At 35.6% G+C, this 21,373-nt stretch overlaps 1 protein-coding gene across 2 annotated transcripts; it reads right to left on the bottom strand.

Annotated features, from left to right (window-relative positions):
* Positions 1-2,235: 2,235 nt before the first annotated feature.
* Positions 2,236-19,394, bottom strand: LOC103033755 (zinc finger CW-type PWWP domain protein 1). 2 transcript variants are annotated; one of them, XM_022677483.2, is made up of 16 exons: positions 19,229-19,393; positions 17,903-18,267; positions 17,234-17,306; positions 17,033-17,099; positions 16,352-16,464; positions 14,961-15,071; positions 14,688-14,808; positions 11,788-11,863; positions 11,565-11,669; positions 11,360-11,440; positions 7,761-7,824; positions 7,434-7,483; positions 7,218-7,269; positions 5,598-5,780; positions 5,194-5,289; positions 2,236-4,489 (listed from the first exon to the last, which is right to left on the bottom strand). In XM_022677483.2, the coding sequence occupies exons 1-16, from the start codon at positions 19,242-19,244 to the stop codon at positions 4,089-4,091; spliced, it is 1,974 nt and encodes a 657-aa protein (XP_022533204.2). In that variant the 5' UTR covers positions 19,245-19,393; the 3' UTR covers positions 2,236-4,088. The 2 variants fall into 2 exon arrangements, with proteins under 2 accessions (XP_022533204.2, XP_015457013.3); XM_015601527.3 differs by lacking the exon at positions 5,598-5,780 and having other exon boundaries at positions 19,229-19,394.
* Positions 19,395-21,373: the final 1,979 nt, after the last annotated feature.

Consider the following 21,373-nt stretch of genomic DNA (forward strand, 5'->3'; position numbering starts at 1 on the left):
CCTAAGTGCAAAGCGCTATGTGTGGTGGCTAAAAAAGTAACACAGCTCATCACCCAGAACACACCATTACCAACACAATATCCCCACTGTCAAACATAATGGTGGCAGCATCATGCTGTGGGGATGTTTCTTCAGCAGGGACAGTGAACCTGGTCAGAGTTGATGGGAAGATGAATGGAGCTAAATACAGGTCAATTATGGTCAATCACACTCACCACCAAACACACACCTACTCTGCCTACACTCTCTCTTTCTCTCCCTTTCTGGCACAACAGGAAACAACTCCAGTATTAACCCCAAAACACTCTGGTAGGTGTTTTAAAAAAATAAGCAGCCACAAATTCCCCCACCCAAAAAGGAATGCGGCACTGACTGGAATGTGGAGTCTTTTGCATCAAATGTTGTGCTTGTCTGGTCAAGGCAGATGTCACTGGTCACGATCATCACCCCCTGCCGCACTGTCCACAGGGATGATACAGTAGCTTGCAATGTATTCATACCCCTTGAACTTTTTCACGTTTTGTATTTACTCATACCTAGACATGGACGTCCAATCAAACTGACAGATCGAGCAAGGAAATCACTGGTCAGAGATGCAACCAACAGGCCCACGATCACTCTGGAGGAGCTGCAGAAATCCATAGCTCAGGTGGGAGTTGTGCACTAGAGGTGGGCGGATCGATCCAAATATCGATAATATCGATACCAACGCTGGTATTGGTATTGAGCAATACTCGTGTAAAAATATCGATATTCAAGCTTTTTTCTCTGCCGCACTGACTGCTGCGCACGAGGATTCACCACAGTCTACTCTCTGGTCTCTTGTTGTTGCACATGCGTCACATGGCTCAGCAAAGCCAGCCAAACCGCCACGCAGGTAGGCTCAGCCTGGCCCCGCCCACTCAGCGCTCTCCTCGAGTCGACAAGCCTCTACCTCAGGAGATTAGTGTTGAGTGATATTTTTTTACACTCTGTTTATTTAAGAAAAACTTGCATTTGAATTGCACTGAAAGGAAGACAATTCCTTATTTTTTATTGTTTTTCCAAATGCCAATTCTATAAAAAAAAAGAAACAAAGAACTAGAAAAGATGTCTAGTGAGGGGAGAATTTTTATTTTATTTTTTTACTTTATATTTAAACTTTGTTTTGTTACTGTTCCATTGTTTCTAAACAAAAAATGTTGATTGTGATACTAAAGTATTTTGTTATCACTTACAATGTTTGGTGAAATTATATCCTAGGTTTTTGGATCATTTGGATCTATAAAGCTTAAATATTAAAAAGTATCGGTATCAGTATCGATATCGGCAATACTGGCCCTGCGTTTACTTGGTATCGGATCGATACCAAAATTCCCGGTATCGCCCACCTCTATTGTGCACTCCACAAATCTGGCCTTGGCTATGGAAGAGTGTCAAGATGAAAACCATTGTTGAAAGAATGATATAAGAAATACCATTTGCAGTTTACCACAAGCCATATGTAGGAACACATCAAACATATGTAAGAAAGTGCTGTGGTCAGATGAGACCAAAGCTGAACATTTTGGCCTAAATGCAAAACGCTATGTGTGGTGGCTGAAAAGTAACACGGCTCATCATACAATATTCCACAATATTCCCGCTGTGAAACATGATGGTGGTAGTATCATACTGGGGGAGTGATTTGCTCCAGCAGGGACAGGGAAACTGGTCAGAGACGATGGGAAGATGGTTGGAGCTGAATACAGAGCAATCCTGGAACTAAAACTTGTTGGAGACAGCGAAACTTGAGATGGGGAAAGAGATTCATCTTCCAGCAAGACAATGACCCTAAACATACACTCAGAGCTACAGAGGAGTGGTTTAGATCAAAGAACATTAATGTGTTATTAGTCCTTGTTTGCTCACTGTGTAAGTTTCATGATGTGGAGCTCGAACTTATATAGAATTAACATTACTAATCATTATATTATGTCTGTCCTGAAAGGTTCAATTTTGGTAAAGATTTGATCCAATAATGACAACATAGGGGCATATAAATGTAATATGGATTTTTATAAATAAAATGCTCTTAACGGTCAGCAACATTTTGTTAGACCTGTTTTTTCCTCTCCTAATTTTGAAAACATACAGAATAACACTATGAATGAACACACGCCCCTCTTTCCATCTTATCTCTGGCGTGGCGGTTTGAGGATGGAACATGATGGGTGTGAAGGTTTCCTGCACAAGCACAAAACACACTGCGAAACACATAATCATTGTGCTTTATTAAAAGTCACAATTCATAACACTCAAACTTCACAACAAACACAATGCATAAATAGTATATTTAAATAATAAATATTTCCTCTCTGTTAATTTGTATTTCTATTTAAATAATAACAGACTGTTGTGCAGCTAATAACATCAGTAAATCAGATTAGGATACAAACTGTGCAAAACTTTGTAGGGAAACAGAACATAGATGGATACATAAATAATCAAAAAGATCAGCAGCTCTGTTAGAGAAAGGTGTATAAAATAATATGAACTTAAACAAATGCAAATGGCTGCACTGATCAATACTCATTTCTAATTTTAGCTGAAACAACACAATACAAATGACATGCAATACAGCATCTATGTAATGTTGGTGTGGTGGTGTAACAAAATACACCACAATAAACACAATATAATGTCAGAACCTGATCAAAATCTGCAAGGATTAGTTCTGCGAAAATAGGCAATTAGCTAAGACATGTTTGGTACCAGACATGTGCTTAGTAAGTTTACAACACTAAGCTAATGTTGCTAATACACTCACTCAAACACTGTAAACACACAACCCAAGAAATGCTTGTCTCTCAAAACTCCTCCAGATATTAATTTAGTTTGCTAATGTGCTTTAGGACACTACTGTGCGACTAGCTCTACACAGCAGGATGTGATGAGTATGATAATGACAATGTTTTTGCAGTTTTAGAGTAATTGTGTGACAACTGTATGGACTATGCATATTGTTGAACTGAATAATTTTAGTAAAACTTGTTTGTGTAGTAATTAAACAGATATTTCAAATTACACATGAAAGAAATAAGATTGGCTACAGTCTAAGGCCCAATCCCATTTCACCCCTTGGCCCTATCTCTCACCCCTGTCCCAAGGGACAGGGGTGTCCTAATTTTTTTGTTAGGCTGGAAAGGTAGGGGAAAGGGATAGGGCTTGTTAGCCCTTTATACATAGGTTTTTCAGACGCACACTTCAAACTGAGGGGTATGAAAATCAGGTAAGATGTCGGAAAAAGCGTCCAAAAAAAAAACAACAAATGTAAGTATTTTTCTTGTTAAAAGTGATGATTAGCACTGTATTACCATAGTTTAAGCTAGCTAACTTTTCCGTTTCACCTTAAATGGTGCAACAGATGGCAGTGGCTGCAGCATTTAAGATGGAACAGAAAAATTAAATAAAATAAAAGCAAATTTTAGCTCTCCATCACAGAGAATTGGATGAAGGAATGGACAATAATAATTCATTTCTGCACCACTTGCCCCTTTCTAAAGATATATGATAAAGCCCAAAGTTAACTAGTGAACCAGCAGCAGCTTGGTTACTGAACTTTAGTGCTCCTGATGACGTATCAGGTGCTTGAAGAGTTGTCCCAATTTTTAGGGGGAGGATTTTACCCTTTCCCCTTCTAACTCTGTTCCGAGGGGAAGGGTTACACTCTAAAAGCAGGGATAGGGGTAAGTATTACGGCCAAGGGGTGAAATGGGATTAGGCCTAATTAAGTGCAGCAACATCGGCCTAACATTAGCCTCCCTCTGTAAACAAAAAAAGCACCAGCCAGATACCAAACATGTCGTGAGTGACCGACTAAAAATGGCGTCAGGGGTCATCAATCATGTGATTTTGCCTTTTTACGTTTCATTTTTGTTAACAAGTTCATGCACTGTTCACTACTTTAAGTTTTTGACGTAACTTATCCAGTTTGAAACTGTCTGCAGCTTAAAGCAGACTTTAATTTACTCTACTTTAACGTAAACATGTGAGAATTCACACAACAAATGAATTGGGTACAACAAAAATGATTTTGTGTGTTTTTTAAACAGTAATATTTTCTTGCACTACTCCTCTTCCAACAACATGAGAGAAAAGCTGGACGGCTCTTCCTCCAGCTCCTCGTGCTCTGTACAGGACAGATGGTCTACTTCCTTTCCTCCGCAGCCCAAAATGTCCATATCTGAATCCAGGAACCCTTCCTCATCACCGGCTCCTTCCATACCGTCGATGAACGCCTCTTCTTCACTGCCAAACTCATCCTCCCATCTCTGTAGGTTCTTCTGCTTGTCCTGCTTCTTGATCATCTTTTCATCATTTCCTTCTTCATCTCTATTCCTCTCTTTTCTCTTTACATCTTCACTTCCGCAGTTTTTCTTCTTTTGCTTGTTGCTACAGCTGCTGTCAGGGGACGTTTCCATGGTGCTCTCAGGTACCATCTGGTCCTGAATCTGCTGCTTTACTGCGTCTGAAAAATTTACAGAACAGAGTCAGTTACAGCATAGCACAAGTAAGGCTATGCATGCCATGTTTATCTCATTAACATCAACATTAGCTGAAATGTTTGCGTATATCCAGACCTGGCAACCTTAAAAGAATTTTATGAGTACAAATCAAACTCCAGCCACAGATTAATTCACAATAATAACCGATATTTTTGTAAAATTTATCAAACCAACGTGTTTTTATTACCAAATATTTCACATTTAGGTCATACGAAACTTAACATAATTTCCTTTAAAGTGGCAGTCCGTAATATTTAGTTTCTAAACTGAAAGCAGAAGCATTTCTGAGTGGAGAAGCCTAATATATTCATTCTAAAAACTGGGGTGTCGGTCGCTTTTCGCAGAGGTTCTTCTGGCCACGTCACACGTCTTTACATACTTACGTCACACTTTAATGAACGTGAGAGGCTGGTGGAGCAATGGAGACTTCAGAAGGGGGAACTCAGACCTCAGTAGCTCATTCAATAATAGTAAAAACACGGAAATGAAGTTTCTGGCGCTTTCTCTCTCTCTCTCTCTCTCTGACTAAACATAACCTGGAATCGGATTCATTCGCTCTGAAAGGACCCGCCCAGTTTAAAATGATTCTTTCGCATGCAGCTGGACTACTAAAATAACCAGTGACCAAGTAAAATGAAGGTTAGTGTTTCTGTGGATTCAGAATCACCTGTTTTTTCAGAAGTTTTATTCTTCTTTGGTTGTGAGAAAGAGGGAGCGAAACTCTTCTTCTTCAACCCTTCTTTAAACATTAGGTCAGTTAAATCTAGACAGAACACAGGTAGAAACAAAGACAAAGGATGAAAACACCAGAAAAAGAGACACACAGGTAGAATGGTGACAGACTAAACAAATTAATCAACACTTCCAACACTCTCAGTGTTACCTTTAACACTTACAGTGCTGATGTCAGACTTGCAGTGGTAATTTAACACCCGTAAAATTGCTGTGCAGTGTGATGATTATATGAACAGGTTTCTATGGTTATGAATAACACTGACCTCCTCCATTCTCCTCCCTTTCTGTATTCCCACACTCCGTTATTTTCTCTCTGCTCCTGTTCAACTTTCTCACCTTTCTGTTCTGTGACTTTCAGTGCAGCTTCCTCTGCATTTCTTGCATGCTTTCCCACTTTTCCCCCACCCTCCATCTTCTTCTTATTAACACTCTTTCCATTCTCACTCTTCTTCTGCTGCTTTTTCTCTCCACTCCTTTCTGCACACTCTTTTTTACTTCCACTCTTTGCTCGCTTTTTCTCTGTGGGTGACAACAAAAAGTGTCTGTTTGTTTCTATTTTCTACTTAAATACCTGCAACTGATAGATTTTACATTTACATACAAAACATATACTGCTGCTACTCCCATGAATAATGTGATTTCCAGCACAAAATCAACTGCTATTTCTATGTACAGTAAATGTCAAATAAATGAGAAGATTGTCTAATATAGATCTTTTCACATGTATCATATATTATTACAGTAACACTACAATTAAATTTTCTGCCTGATCAGAATAAACCTAAGGCCATCAAAGGCTACAAACAGAATGTAATAATGCAGCTATAAAAGTAGTTTACAAATGTAAAAACATTCCATAAAAAAGTAAAATAGTTACTAAGAAAAAAGTATATAATAAATACATGCTTTTGCTCAATCAGTTTGGAACAACAGTTGTAACAGTAAATTGTGTGTGATTGTAAAGTGCAATATAAGTGTGACCTTATTTATTCATTCATAGTAGAATATCATGACCACCTGTCTATTTCTGGTCAGTGGAGCTACAAACATGCACAGTGAATGTAAGTGTAGGTGATTATAATATACTGATATGACTGTAAATTATGAATAACCTTTTTTGTCTAGTGGTTGATTGACTTAAAACATCCTGAGATTTGTATTTAGAATAAAAGAACACTTCAGCCAAAGGAAATAAAACATTACAGAACTAAGTTTGAGTTGATGAAGAGTAACATTCCAGTGAGTAAGATTTTTCTTTGTGCAAGGGAGAAATTAACTGGAAACACTGGAATTGTTCACATAACTTGTGAAACATCATCCGCACACATGTGAAATCCATCTTACAAATTGTACTCTGTATCTTACTGTAAAATATAGTGTATATACACAGCTCTGGAAAAAAATAAGATTCCACTTGTTGTTTCTCTGATTTTAAAAAGAGTTTCTTTGATTTTACCAAATTGCAAACCTCTGGAATATAATCAAGAGGAAGATGGATGATCACAAGCCCTCAAATCAAACTGAACTGCTTGAATTTTTGCACCAGGAGTGGCATAAAGTTATCCAAAAGCAGTGTGTAAGACTGGTGGAGGAGAACATGCCAAGATGCATGAAAACTGATTAAAACCCAGCAAATATTGATTTCTGAACTCTTTAAACTTTATGAATATGAACTTGTTTTCTTTGCATTATTTAAGGTCTAAAAGCTCTGCATCTTTTTTGTTATTTCAGCCATTTCTCATTTTCTGCAAATAAATGCTCTAAATGACAATATTTTTATTTGTAATTTGGGAGAAATGTCTGTAGTTTATAAACAACAATATTCATTTTACTTAAACATATACCTATAAATAGCAAAATCAGAAAACTAAATCTGAAACTGAAATGGTCTTTTAATTTTTTTCAGAGCTGTATACTGTATATAATACTTTTTTTATTTTGTAAACCGTTACTTACGCTTGTCTTCCCTTTTCTTCAGGCACCTTTTTTGCTTCTTAGGCCATGCATCCTAAAACATGCACGCAAACACACATAAGCACACAAACACAGCACAGTTTTGATGAGGTTGAGTGTTTGTTCAAAAAGAATGTTGGGCAGAACTGAATGGGAAATTTGTGTCCGACTCATGTTTCGTTCACTGTGAGCGGGTGTGTGTGCATGTGTGTAACTGACCTCATCGTCAGAGTATTTTCCAGTCTTTCCACTGAAGAGCTCCAGAACCTCTGCAGGAGCAAAACCAAAACATTGTCAAACACACACACACACACACACACACAAAGACAGAGGTTAAATTTGCTGTCAATCAAAATTATGTATGGAATAATGAATCCTTCAGCAGTCTTCAAAATTTAAAAAGGTATTAATGCATACGTTTACTCTATACCTGTACAAATAAACGTTTTAGATAAGAAAAGAGAGGAGGGAAAGCAATTCGATTTAGGTGTGCGTTTGTTTATTTGTTTGTTTGAACATGGCACGTGTGTTTCTATACGTATGTACCTCTGACGTCACTATCCTCTTCTGAGTCATATCGTGTCCAGAACCCAAATTTCACCAAACGCATCTGGAAAAAGAGAGAATTTAAGCTGTAACTGAGTTATACCCACCCCTACGCATTGTCAGCCCATCTTTAATCACATGATCAATTAAGGTTGCTCCGATTTCATTAACTTCTTGTTCTTCATAATCTTATTATTATTATTACTAAGCGTTCAAATGTAATTACTAATTTAACTACTATCTCCATCTGTAGCTACAGTAGAAACACAGAATTTTGCAAGATTGTCTGACCTGTAGCCCATTATGTTGCTTGTGCTTTTTGGAGCGATATATTGTGCGGTTTTCGCACAGCTGACGTTTTTAGGCTAGGACATTTCCTCATAGGGATCCATTCAAAAGTGTCCACAAACTTTTGGCAAAAGTTTCAAACGGCTCTACAGGTCAAAGTCCTTTAGCTAAAACCATGAAAATCGGTATACTCGTAGAACTTTTTACAAAGTTCAAATGCTATGCTTTGTGAACCAATACGATTTACGGATTTACCAGCTCAGTCTGCGCACAGAACCCCTTCAGCTGCTGGATTAAACAGCTATTGGGCAAAGGCTACCCCATAGGCTACCTAACAACCAATTAACAACCACCTGCAACTGCCTAGCAACACTTTAGTAACCACTTACAAAATCATAGCAATCACCTGGAACTTATTAACCACTTCAGAATCGATAGCAACTGCTTAGCAACTATTAGCAGCACCTTAGCAGCCACCTGGAATATGTTAGCAACTTTGTAACAACACATAAGTATTCATCACAGATATTATTTGGACTTTAGCTTTGAGCCAAACGTCTTTTGACTTACGCTTTTAGCCAAAAGTTTTTGATCTTTAGCTTTTAGCCAAAAGTTTTTGATCTTTAGCTTTTAGCCAAAAGTTTTTGGACTTTAGCTATTAGCCAAAGGTTTTTGGACTTTAGCTATTAGCCAAAAGTTTTTGGACTTTAGCTATTAGCCAAAAGTTTTTGGACTTTAGCTCTGAGGCAAAGGTTTTGGACTTTCGCATTGAGCCAAAAGTCTTTGGACTTTAGCTTTTAACCAAACATTTGTGGACTTAAACTTTTAGCCAAAGGTTTTTAGGACTTTAGCTATTAGCCAAAAGTTTTTGGACTTTAGCTTTGAGCCAAAACCTTTTGGACTTTAGCTTTGAGTCAAAAGTTAATAGCATAGCAACCCCTCTTCATAGTTAACAGACTTAGCAACTGCTTAGAAACTGCTTAGCAACCATTTAAATTTTTTAATGTAATTAGCAGGATTTTCCTAGCCAGTTCATTAACGAACTTTCCCTTTCTAGTTTGAAAGTTGTCTTCTTTTGCCATGAAATCCTCTACCAGCTCTACCTCTCACTGTCTCTCCCACTTCCTCTCTCTGCAGTGTCTTCCACTTTTGTTGTGAAAAGAAGCTCACCTGTGCTCTTTTTATATTGTTTATTTCTTGACTGTAGTGCTAACATAGCACATATATTGGTCAATTATCTCATGTTGTATTATTCTGAATGGCAGTGTTTTGATATGAAAACATGAGACTTTATATCAGATTGTTGTGTTTTAATTATAGACTCATGTTCAGTGCATTTTAAAAGGGTCATTTTGAACTTCAAAATTTGTGTAAAGCAGGAAATGTGTTTAGAGTGTTGGAGACTTGAAAAGAGGTTATACACTCTGTGCGTCACTTTAAATAACTGTGCTGCGCAAGTAATTTTAGTTGCAGCAATTGGCGAAAAATTGCAGTCCTGTAATGCCCTAGGCTGAAATGAAACAGGCTCCATCTAGTGGTCTAGTGGAGGAACACATTCATAATTAGAACACTTCTGACCATTCTGAAGTATCTCCTTAACTTTAAATCATTTATTTTAATTATTTAACTGATCTCTAGAGCATGTTTTAAAGCTCAAACTACCCAAATTGTGTAACATCAACAAAAAGCAAAAATCAAAAGAACAGATCCATATTACAAGATGAAAAATATAATACAAATAATACCAGATAAAAACAATATCAAATTATAGAAAACATACAAATACAAGTGTTTATCCCCAAGATTATGTAAAAATAATAAGGACAGACATAATTATATGCCAAAATGAAAGGTTTTAACTTCTTCAGAGCTGAATTATCTGAAGTAATGGAAAAAAATTTAAGAATGCTGTTTTCTGTCTGTAATGCACAGAAAAGAAGGCTGTAATATTCTACTATAAACTCTACGTAGCAAATTAATTCAATTAATTAAAAGCAATTTAATATTTTTGTGTGTGTGTAATATTTTATATTTCATATTGATCTTTTTATTCCATAAACAATCCTTAAACTGTACAAAAGTACAAAGTGATCTAGATCCCATTAAATTAGTAAAAAAAAATAGCTGTTACTTTGCCTCAATGGCTCTGGCACTACTGTCATTCCAGTGCAGTGGGTGGAGCCAGGTTACAGTTCCATTAGTTTATAAACTTGTTGATTGTCTGGTTCATGGTCTATTCTAATGGACAACAGCTCTTAAACAGGGTTATGTGCTACAAATCATGTAACAATAAAGAAAGTACATGATGTCCATTGCAATGGATGCAGGGTCTGAAAGGGTTAAGTTAAAGCAGTAGTTCTCAAACTTTTTAGGCCATGTACCACCAATGACCAAACTAAAACCTCCATATACAAACTACAAGCCATTTTACAGAAACACATGTAATTACCACACATACATTGTTAATTATACACAGTAATCTAGACGTGTAATCCACAAATATAAGATATTTAATCATATCTTTAGCCAATTGTTCTTCACCTGTTGTGTGGAGCTTGCTCGCTTTTGCAGTCTGTAAGTTAGTATAATTAGGTAAATTATTTGATTGGTTATTTTGTTTGTTTGCTTTGGTTAATACATTATTCCTACTGAGACTCTCATAAGGATTTAGATAGAAAAAAAAAATAACATGAGAGACAATCAGCGAACTTTAGTGTAATGCACAAACTGTAGTGAACTATTGGTGACTGGCTGATTGATGTAGGTTATCATCTGTTATGGCATTACACAGGGTTTTATTGGAGGACCAATAAAATTGATGTTACTAATGATAAAACTGTAGTTCTAAAAGTAAGGGACTGAAGTGTAGCTTTAGGTTCTAACGGCTAAAGCACTAAACATTAACTAATGTAATGTTAGGGAAATTACAGGTAAAAACTTTACAGATTTCAGTTATTTTTCTCAATGCAAGTAGATTTTTTTCTTAGGTCATCTAGTGTACCACATTGGGATGCTTTGAGTACCACCAGTGGTACCTGTACCACAGAATTAAAGCAAGATTTTAATCAGTTGAAGCAGATATGACTCCTTAAGGTAATGTGTTTCACAGTCTGGGGGGCAAACATAGAAAATTAATGGTTGCTTTTATATGTTTTAAATGAGGTCACAGGACAGTAAACAACAATGAATTAGTAGATAAAAGAGCCCTGCATGAGATCATAATCATATCACTAATGCACTATAGGGCCAGGCCATGTGGTATCTTGAAGGGTAACGTTTATAAAAAGCAGCTAACTGCTGTTGGTATGTACCTGAGGGGACAGGTCAAGGGCTTGCTTTGACATGCAAATGGCATCCTTCAGCTTCTCCTTTAATTCCTGAAACTCCAACATCTAAACCGCACACACACACACACACACACACACACATAGAATAAAAATAGTGGTTAAGAACTATTTCTAGAACACAACTGCAGAATCCTGTAAAGCAGAACAGTGTGTCGTAGTGTGTGCGTACACTGAGGACATCATTCTCCGACAGGTCTGCGTAGTTCCTCACATTGCTGCACAGAACCCAGCCAATACACACTGGATCCCCAAAATATGTCACATGACATGTACACTGCAAAAACACACACACACACACACACATACATACATTATATAAGCAAACTTTTAGGTACAGCTAAATTTGTGATTAAAATTATCTGGTGATGGTACTGTGCAGCAGCAGTTCATACTGGATCAAGGTCCGTCTTCCTGTGGAACTCGAGGTAGTCATCCGTCTCTGGATCCCTTTGGACCATTGCTGGCCACCTGTATTCAAAAACAACGTGTCCTTTTCTTTAAATATCTTTTTTTTTATCATTAAGCTTTAAATACTGTCAGACCTGAGACAGGATTTTAAATGTGACGATGCTCGCCAAACACACACCAGTGAGACATAAAGTCACTGGGTAGTGAAACTGAGTAGTGTCTACACTGTAAACCCAGAAGTTGTTTGAACTCAAACAAATTAAGTCTGTTTTACATAAAATTGGATATTTCTAAACAATACTCAACTATTTTGAGTTAGTTGAACATTCTTGGGCACATACACATTCAAACTGAGATCTCTGAGTTGAATCAACTTATAATAACTGAGTTTAGTCTGTTGCCATTAACAGCTTCTTTTCCATTGGCTTCTGTCACAATCGATTTGCATACTGGGTGTGTCCCCCAGTTTGTAGCACTCACCATCAGTGTGTAGTGATTCCCCCTGGGCTACCTTAGGTAAACTTGTAGATCATATATTACGATTAAATGCTTGGTCTCTGTGTTGTAGCTGTAGAACAAGCATCATTTACTGAGCTGCAGTGACTCTGTGTTCTCACTGTGCTCTCAGTTCTTTTAATTCGTTACTATTTTCTTTCATCTACTTTTCTAAGAGTATTTTAAAAAATGTTGAATGAAACCGGAAAGAAGACTAAATACAAGTTCAGGAAAATATGAATTTTAAATATATATGTATATGTATTTGTTAAGTTCATTGTACTTTAAAATTATATTACATGAACTTAAAATTTATTAGGTAATCGGTTACAACAAAAGTTTTGAGTTTAGTCAACTTATCGGGTTTTACAGTGTACAATAAGCATATGTTGAGTAAAAACAACTCTAGGTAATCATTGCAATAAACTTAAACAAATAAGTGTGCAAAAGTTACATTAATTTACAATGTTAAGTTTCAGCTACACCACATTTTGAGTGTCAAGTACTTTTGGTTTGTCTGTTGAACTTAAAAATTAAAGTTTGTTTAACTCCATACAGTAATTACAAATTACTAAAAAAAATGAGTTTTCAAAACTTAATTCATTTGAGGCAACGAATTACCTCAAATGATTTGAGTAGACTTAACTTATTAGGGTTTACAGTGTACAGGTACCACGCTGATGCGAAAAATCCATTCATACAGTAAGCTTAATAAAGAAAACAAAACAAATGAAAAGGACACTTCTCTGACTAAAATCAGTGCATGAAACTCACTTTCCCTGCTCTGACTCCATTACCTGTGCCCTCCTGCAACAACAGGTGAGTCCCACAGAGTCCCCCATACTTCTTTTTTCCACTTTTCTTATTTGACTAGCCCCACCCCCATTAACATGGACCAATAATTATTGCATCCCATAGGTGAGCTAACCTAATAACGTGGTTAAAGCAATTACATATAAAATCAGCTACAGGCCTTTAACAATACTGGTTAACATTAAACATAGTGTACACAATTAACACATTTCCCTTTTCAGGACTGACCTCACCCCCCCCACCAGAATAAGCTGTGGGTCCTACAGTCTATCCCATAGAGTGAGCCATCCCCTATATCCTTATATACAGGTAATCAATGTAAGTAAACAGGTAAATATAAACAGGTAGGTATAACAGGAAGGTAAAGCAGATAAGCATTACAATACATAGACTGCCGGTAATGAGCAGTGCTACTGATCTCATCACAATATAAAATAACTGCAGTTTATACACAATATGCGAGACCTAACCTCCTATAATGAACCGTCACGATTACTCAGATCACAGGGTGCTGGTTTCCTAGTAGCTTTTGGTAATTAATGTTTTCCCTTCAGATAAAAGCTGCAGATCCAGGGGTTCATGGACACAGGGAATGGTAAACTGAGAAGCTGGTAATGTTGTCCTGCTCACTGACTAGAATCACTTAAATTTGAGGACGGTAGAGTGGGTGGATGCCAGTGTTTCAGGGTGCCTCATTTTAGATTCTGTCTCTCTTACTTTAGTCACGCTGTTTTATTCAGATCTGCTGGAGTCATTAGCCGCACTCTGATAATGTTACATATTGTCTGTTCTCCATGAATCCAGTCAAAACTAATTTCATCTTTCTGCCTTCCTTTAAGTTATTGATTGCCTACCTGTCCAGCCTAGACTAGTAGCTCACACTCCACAACTGATTACATTGAAGTTTAAATAAACTCTAACTAGTTCTAATTCTAATTTTCTAACTGTTTCCACTGCTGGTGTGGCTATTCATTTGAATAACTTTAATTTTTAACATTAATTTATCAGTTGCCTGACCAGATGAGGATGGGTCCGCTATATACAGCTCTGGGAAAACAAATAAGAGATCACTTCAGTTTCTGAGTCAGTTTCTCAGATTTTGCTATTCATAGGTATATGTTTGAGTGAAATGAGCATTCTTGTTTTATTCTATAAACTACAGACAACATTTCTCCTAAAGTCCAAATTGAAATATTTTCATTTAGAGCCTTTATTTGCAAAGAATGAGAAATTGCTGATATAACAAAAAAAAAAAGATGCAGAGCTTTCAGGTTTTAAGAGTTTTAAGAAATCAATATTTGGTGGAATAATCCTGGTTTTTAATCACAGTTTTCAGGCATCTTGGCATGTTCTCCTCCACCAGTCTTACACAATGCTTTTGGATAACTTTATGCCACTCCTGGTGCAAATTATTTTTCCCAGGGCTGTATAGTGGCAGTACAGGTGATAGGACATGTGTAGTAGTAAAAAGCGCTAAATAATTAAAATAGATCTGATTTGATATGTGCTTTAGATTTAGCCTATACCTTCATACAGAACACAGACACATGGCAGTAAAAGAACTAAAGTTTTGTACCAGAAATGTCCATTCTGCTGCACCCACACCAGCGATCCTGGTACTAGGTTGCTAAAGAAGATTTTTTCCTCACACATGCTGGACTGCTCTTCTGGAGCTGAACAACTGCAGAATGCTGGGTCTGCAACAAACAAACACACACACACACACACTTTCTACATCAGTTCATATAAAGATTTCTAATGAGTCTATTGAACATAACACTAAAGAAAGCCTGTAAAATAAGTGAGGATATGAAACATCTGTATGTGCGTAAATCAAAGTATGTGGTACCTGGGTTGTTCTCACAAATCCAGTCATCGGGCAGCATTGAGGGATCCACATCTTCATCGAGTTTCCTCCATTTACCACAATTAGCTTTGCTACACTGCACCCACACAACATCTACACACACAGTGTATCTTAAATTCATTATCATGACAACTAAACTTATATAGTTTAGGATGGCATTTTGTTGTGAATTCCGAACCAAATAATGTGTATGTCTCTTTGAGAATTCAAAAATTAACATCCAATTAACAATATTTTTCAATTTTTTTTATCTTTACATAGATCTCAATCTAACTTATGCATGCATGTTTTTTTTCAGTGTGTTGACATAATCAGTTATACTATTTGTCTATTTCAATATACAGGACACTACCATTCAACAGGGTATTGTGTATAATCATAGAATTTATAAAAACAAAAGAGCTAAAAAACAAAAATGTATGTATTTTTGGTATTCTGGTAAAAATTAACATATGCACTCTACAGTGTATCCAATTAAATGATATTATCCCTATTTGGTTTTATATTTATAACAAAAAGATAAAGATAAGTTAAAGAAGAATATTTAGGATCTGACACAACTGTGGGTTGTTGAGGTTTCTAAAAAAATAACCGGCATTAAAGAAAAAACAAAGTTAAGTATTTAAACTACATAAGATCTCACATTGGAGCTACTCATATCCCTGCCTTTTAACTAGGGGTGTAACAAAGCATCACTGTGCAATGCATCGAGATGGAAAAATTTGACAATGTGCATCGTGGGACCATACAATTCCATGTTTTGTTTATGAAATGTTTTGTTGCATTGTTTTAACACCAGAGGTCGCAATCCTGCTAGTGCAGGCCAAAGAACCAGTGGGTGTAATCCTTAACAAGCCCGAATGAACAACAGATTTTCAATAATGTATTGGAGTGAAAAGTAAGGTTTGAATTTTAAATGCAGTCAAATTAAAGTAAAAAAAAACACCACAGAAAAAACTTAATAAAGATGCACAAAAACCTATTTAGGTAAAGTAATGAGTTATATTTCCTTTGTTACTCTCTAAATAAACTAAATAAAACTTTAAAAAGCACAGTAATTTGTTTATGCTTAGAACAATACAGGGAGAATTTATACAAAGCACATTTTTCATTGTTTATACACTGAAGAATAAAAAGTTTTTAAAAAGTCTCCATATTTTTTGTCATTAAAAATTAGTTCCAAATATTGTGAGAAAATTAAATTGTGAACTGAATCATAAGCAGAATGCATCTTAACACCCCTACATTTAACTGATTATATACTTATTTTATTGTCCACGTATGACATTTATTAGAATTCAAAATCAAATACCTGCACTGACATCAATATCTGCATAAATAAAGAATCTCTCTTTACAGGCTAAGGCACTTACATTCATCTGATTCACTATTAACCTCTTCTTTCTCACATACGGATCTGCCCTTCATCTCTTTCATGCTCTCTTTGTCCAGTGTTGTGCTGCAAGACCCTCTCTCCTGCTCATCTCTGTTCATTAACCACAGCAATGGAAACAAATAATAAGTGTTTGCTGTGTTTTTTGTTGCCTTTAGCTGCTTTTATAGTAACTTTACTTTATAAGTAATACTTTTTTCAGGCCTGTTACAGTAAAAAATAAATGTATGGACAATATACATATTAAGATAATTTAAATGCCACTGACATTTTAATGATAATAGAATAGCATAACTAAGAGATTATATCCTTTTTAAAGACAACAAATTTGTAATTAATCACAGTTTGGGAATATACTTTATTTTTACCTACTCATTAATGCATTGGTCATTGCATGACTGGCTAAAATACTGTTCACTGTCATAAATGTGACCAAACCTACAAATAAACACAATAGATGATATCACAATTATCAATAAATGATAAAGGTTACGTCCATTTATTGTACGATAAGTCAATAATGTAATTAATGTGAGAGGCTTGGCTTTTATTTATTCAAATCAATAAAGCTTCAGTGTAAAAACTTCAGTGTAAAAGGAAAAGAAGAGAGGCAGACAGAGATAGAGAGAGAGAGAGAGAGAGAGAGAGAGAGACAGTGCACCTGTGAGCTTTCTGTTGTATACAGGATTGCATTGATTCCACCTCAGTCAGCATGGCCTTGGTGTCCTCTAAACACACACACACACACACAACATATTTCATTACTAGTAAGAATACAAATTAATCTGACGCTCATAACAGCCAGACACAATAGGCAGGGATAGGGACAGCCAGCCAGAAATAAAAAATAATGATTACTTACCTATTAGACCAGATAATGAATAATCCAACATGGCCTCCAACAACTCAAAGTTACTGGCTGTGGTCTGCTGGGTCTGAACATAAAACAGCGAAATACCCCAAATAGACACAGTCTCAAAACTGAACTGAACACTGTACTTTAAGAGTTTAGCAGCAGGTACAACATTTAATCTTTTTCAAATCTTTTTCAACTTCTCATTTAAATGTCTTTATTATTAGTGTAAAATGTCTTTATTTTAAAACATTTCTTAAAACTGTTGTCCGTCTCACTGTTAGCCAATCAGAGGTGATATGTTTGCATGTATGAATATTCATGAGCAAGAGCCGAAATCCTATTGACCCCCCCCCCCTTCCAACCACAGTAGTACTTTTTTAAATTTTAGCCTTTTTAAGGGTGGAGACAGCAAAACTCAGGGGTTAGGTGTCCCTTTAAGTCCAGGTACAAAACAATGCACCACTTTAAAATCTAAAAATATTTCCATTATTATGTTTAAATTATAATAATTGTAACTAATATTATTATGTGACAATCTAATATAATCAAACAATATGAATAATTCTTTAGTGGTATGAAGTCTGTTTAAACTATGAAATGTATTTATTCTTGTAAATATGGTAAGAAACCCTTCCTGGATGATTAGTTTTGTTGCTTACTGTTTTATTACTGTACCTCATCATCTATCTCTTCTCCACTTCTCTGCACAACCTGATCGTTCTCGTTCTCTGTCTTTTCTTTTGTCGTCTCTTCATCCTCTCTTCCATTCATTTCCACTTTACCTCTCTTCGTCCCTACCACTGCTCCATTCATCTCTTGCTCGTGCACTCTTTTCCTGGGCTCCTTTTCTGCTTGTGAGGGTTTTAGTTGTTCATATCCTGTACGTTCATCAGTTTCACCTGGCTTTGACCCTTTACCCTTCTTTTTTTCTTCACTCTGTCCGTTTGTCATTGCTGTCTTGACCTCGACTTTTGTTTTATTACTCTCTGTGTTATTTGCTTGAGATATGGGGGACACAATCGCTGACTTCTCTTTATTACCTGTAACACACGATTTTAATGCACATTGTGAATTATAAATACAATCAACATTGTAGGTAGTGTAGTAAAAGATCGTTGTAGGTAGTGTAGATCGTTTACCTCCAAAACCGCATTTAAACAGTAATTCAATTTATCAAATTAATTTGATTTCCCTCAATCAAATTAATTTGATACATTGAATTACTATTTTAATGTGGTTTTTTAAAATAAGATTGTAAGTTATATCTTTACACATAGATACATATAGGCAGTGATTTTCATATTTTACACTTTTTGTTAACTGTAATACAAGGAGGTTATGTTTACATTGTGACTAATAAATATAAAAGCTGCATTTAAGGTTGAAGGGGGCTGCTTACTATTCTTAAAATAAAAAAGTGAAGTGTAAAAGAAACATTAGCTTGTGCATCACTTTAATTTGTGCTGTTTGTTTACACATAAAAATTAATTAAGTTGTTGTAATTGAGAATTATTACAATAGTATTATTATATATATGAAAAAATAAATAAAAATTAAGATCTATCTTACAGCCCTACTAACGTTAGCTAACCTGGTTAACGTTAACTCTTCTTAAACTAATCCCAACATCTCCCACTTACTATTGCAGTTTTTCGTTTTTTTTGTGTGTTTGTCACTCTTTTTGTATTAAGTGTTACTGGCTTCTAATTACTCTGCTGTAAATATTATTCTCTGCATAATAGTGGGAAATTGCATCCAAGTTTTTCACTCACCTGTACATCTGTAATATGTGACGTGACAGTAAAAATCTTGAATTTTGAATAAGTACCACAATAATAAAAATCTTAGCTACAGTAAATGAAACAACTCCTCAGTCACAGAGTAGAATATTTTCAGTCAGGTTGTGTTTGCCAATGAAAGTTAACTAGGTTAGCTTAGCTAACTAACTTGGTAAACAGATGGTTTAATTTAACAAAACGTTTTAAAAAGTCTGTTTCTTACCATGTTTTTCGTCCATTTTCTCAACTGTACTGAATATTTGAGCTGTTAGTCAGTTAGTTAATGTAAACGGGAGGTTCACCTCAGCTGAGCCAAAGAAGTTGCTGAGAGAAAAACTGACAAACTGACAGAAACTCGCGCGCGCGCAGAAGTTCCCGCCGTATGGGTCTGGGGGGAGGGGGCGCGTGAGGTGAGTGTAGCTAGTATATGGAGAGCCTACATGTCAGACAATAACAGCACACCGCTAGAGGGAGCCCGCGAGTGAGTCCAAAATGAATGGGGGTAAATGGAGCTAAACGGCCAAAACACATATTAAAAAAGTAATGAATCACTATCTTTGAATATTTCTTTCATTTTGCAAAGTATAATAATATATTTCGCTAAAAAGCAGAGAAATCTTACTTATAAATTTCAATTTGTTCTACAGTAAACAGGTTTAGGCAGTAAAGGTCACCTGTGAGCTGACTGGTTAGTGATATGATGCTGGAGATACCCGCAGAGCACTGAGTTTTAAAGTTTCAATTATTATGTCTTCGATACTGAAACATTTATTTTCATATTGTGTTGAGGAAAGGAATACAAATGTCAGTATAAAAAATCATCCAACGTTTATAAACTCTGATTTTGCTTAGTTGCTCCACATTAACTCATTTATGAATTCATATATGACTCACTCTTGTGGTCCGACTAATGAGTAAGAGTTTTTTAAATGGATAATCTCTCTCTTCTAGATTCTCTGGTAAGAACTTTGTGTACTTCTACACTTTGTCTACTAAAAGTTAAAACAGGGCTTAGATCAAATCCCAAATCCTTTTATTTACACATATAGCATAATGAAATATTTAGATAAACAAAGTTAACTAACAACCTAGCACCATTGTCGGTAGATGGACATATATTTATTTATGGTAAATTCTTAGGAAATATATGCCAACAAATAATCACCAGGAGTTTAATTCTATTGTTCTTTTTATTTTACATACCAGTATTATTATTATATTATAATTATTATATTTATTTCACCATGGTTGCGACAACACAAGCACTAACTCTTAAATGACTCTTTATTTAGTGCACACTACATAGTTCATGGACATTTTTATTGTGGTAGTAATCATTGTTGAGTTTTCTCCTAATCAGGAATAGACTGGCCATAGGGAGCAGCGGGACAATGCCTCTGAAAGAGCTACAAATATAAAAGTAACCTAGTGTTCAGTGCTTTGTTAGCTAGCTTGCTAAGTTTTACGATTTGTTCAGTCCACCATGCCAGTAGAAACTGTCGGCCCTGTCTCAAATTACGTATATTCCCTACTTAGTGCACAATGTTTAAATTAACAAATGTGTTAATAAACAGTAATTAAATGTTGAATAAGGAGTTATCTTAACCATCCATGAGTGTAATTAGCTTAAGACCAGACACTGTTCAGGTGTAGCTTCTGCCATTTCATGTCAGACTTAGGGCACTGTGATGAAAAAAGTAATTTGAGACAGTGCCATTAGTCTCAGCTCCTCAAGAAAAAAGGCCAAGGCTAAATTTAGTCACCACTTTAGTCTTGGTCCTAATTTTAACCAGTCAGATTATTCTTTTTTGCTATTTAGCTAGCTTAATGTCTTTTTATTTTAGTTTTATTTTATTACGTGCCAGTCATTTAAAAAGTTTTTTTTAACAATTATTTATTATTTTAATTAATTTTGTCATTTAGCTTTGGCTATGAATAATAAGCACTAACTCTCAAATAACTCGCTACGTAATGCACAGTATGTAGGTCATTAAAAAAATCAATGCAATGCGATTACTAAATAGCAGTTTATGTGAAAAAAATATATATAATAAATACATTTATTTTGTTGAGGCCTGAAAGATTAAGAAATCTAAGAGAGAGATTTTGGGAAAAAAATAATGTAGAATTATTAAAAGTACCAGTCAAAAAGATTTGGAAGAATTTTTTTATTGGACTCATTATTGGGGAAAGTACTATTTTACTGTGCAGTAACATCTGTACAAATACACAAAGTTCGTGAAAGATACAATAGGCTCCTGTTTTTTTTTCTCTAACATTACTTTTACTTTTAAACTTTAAATAGTTTTGAAAGCAGCACTTTTACTTGAGTAAAAAGCTTGAGTTTATACTTCAACTTCTGCATAAG

The sequence above is a fragment of the Astyanax mexicanus genome, chromosome 13 (genome assembly GCF_023375975.1).
Source record: "Astyanax mexicanus isolate ESR-SI-001 chromosome 13, AstMex3_surface, whole genome shotgun sequence".
Lineage (NCBI taxonomy): Eukaryota > Metazoa > Chordata > Actinopteri > Characiformes > Acestrorhamphidae > Astyanax > Astyanax mexicanus.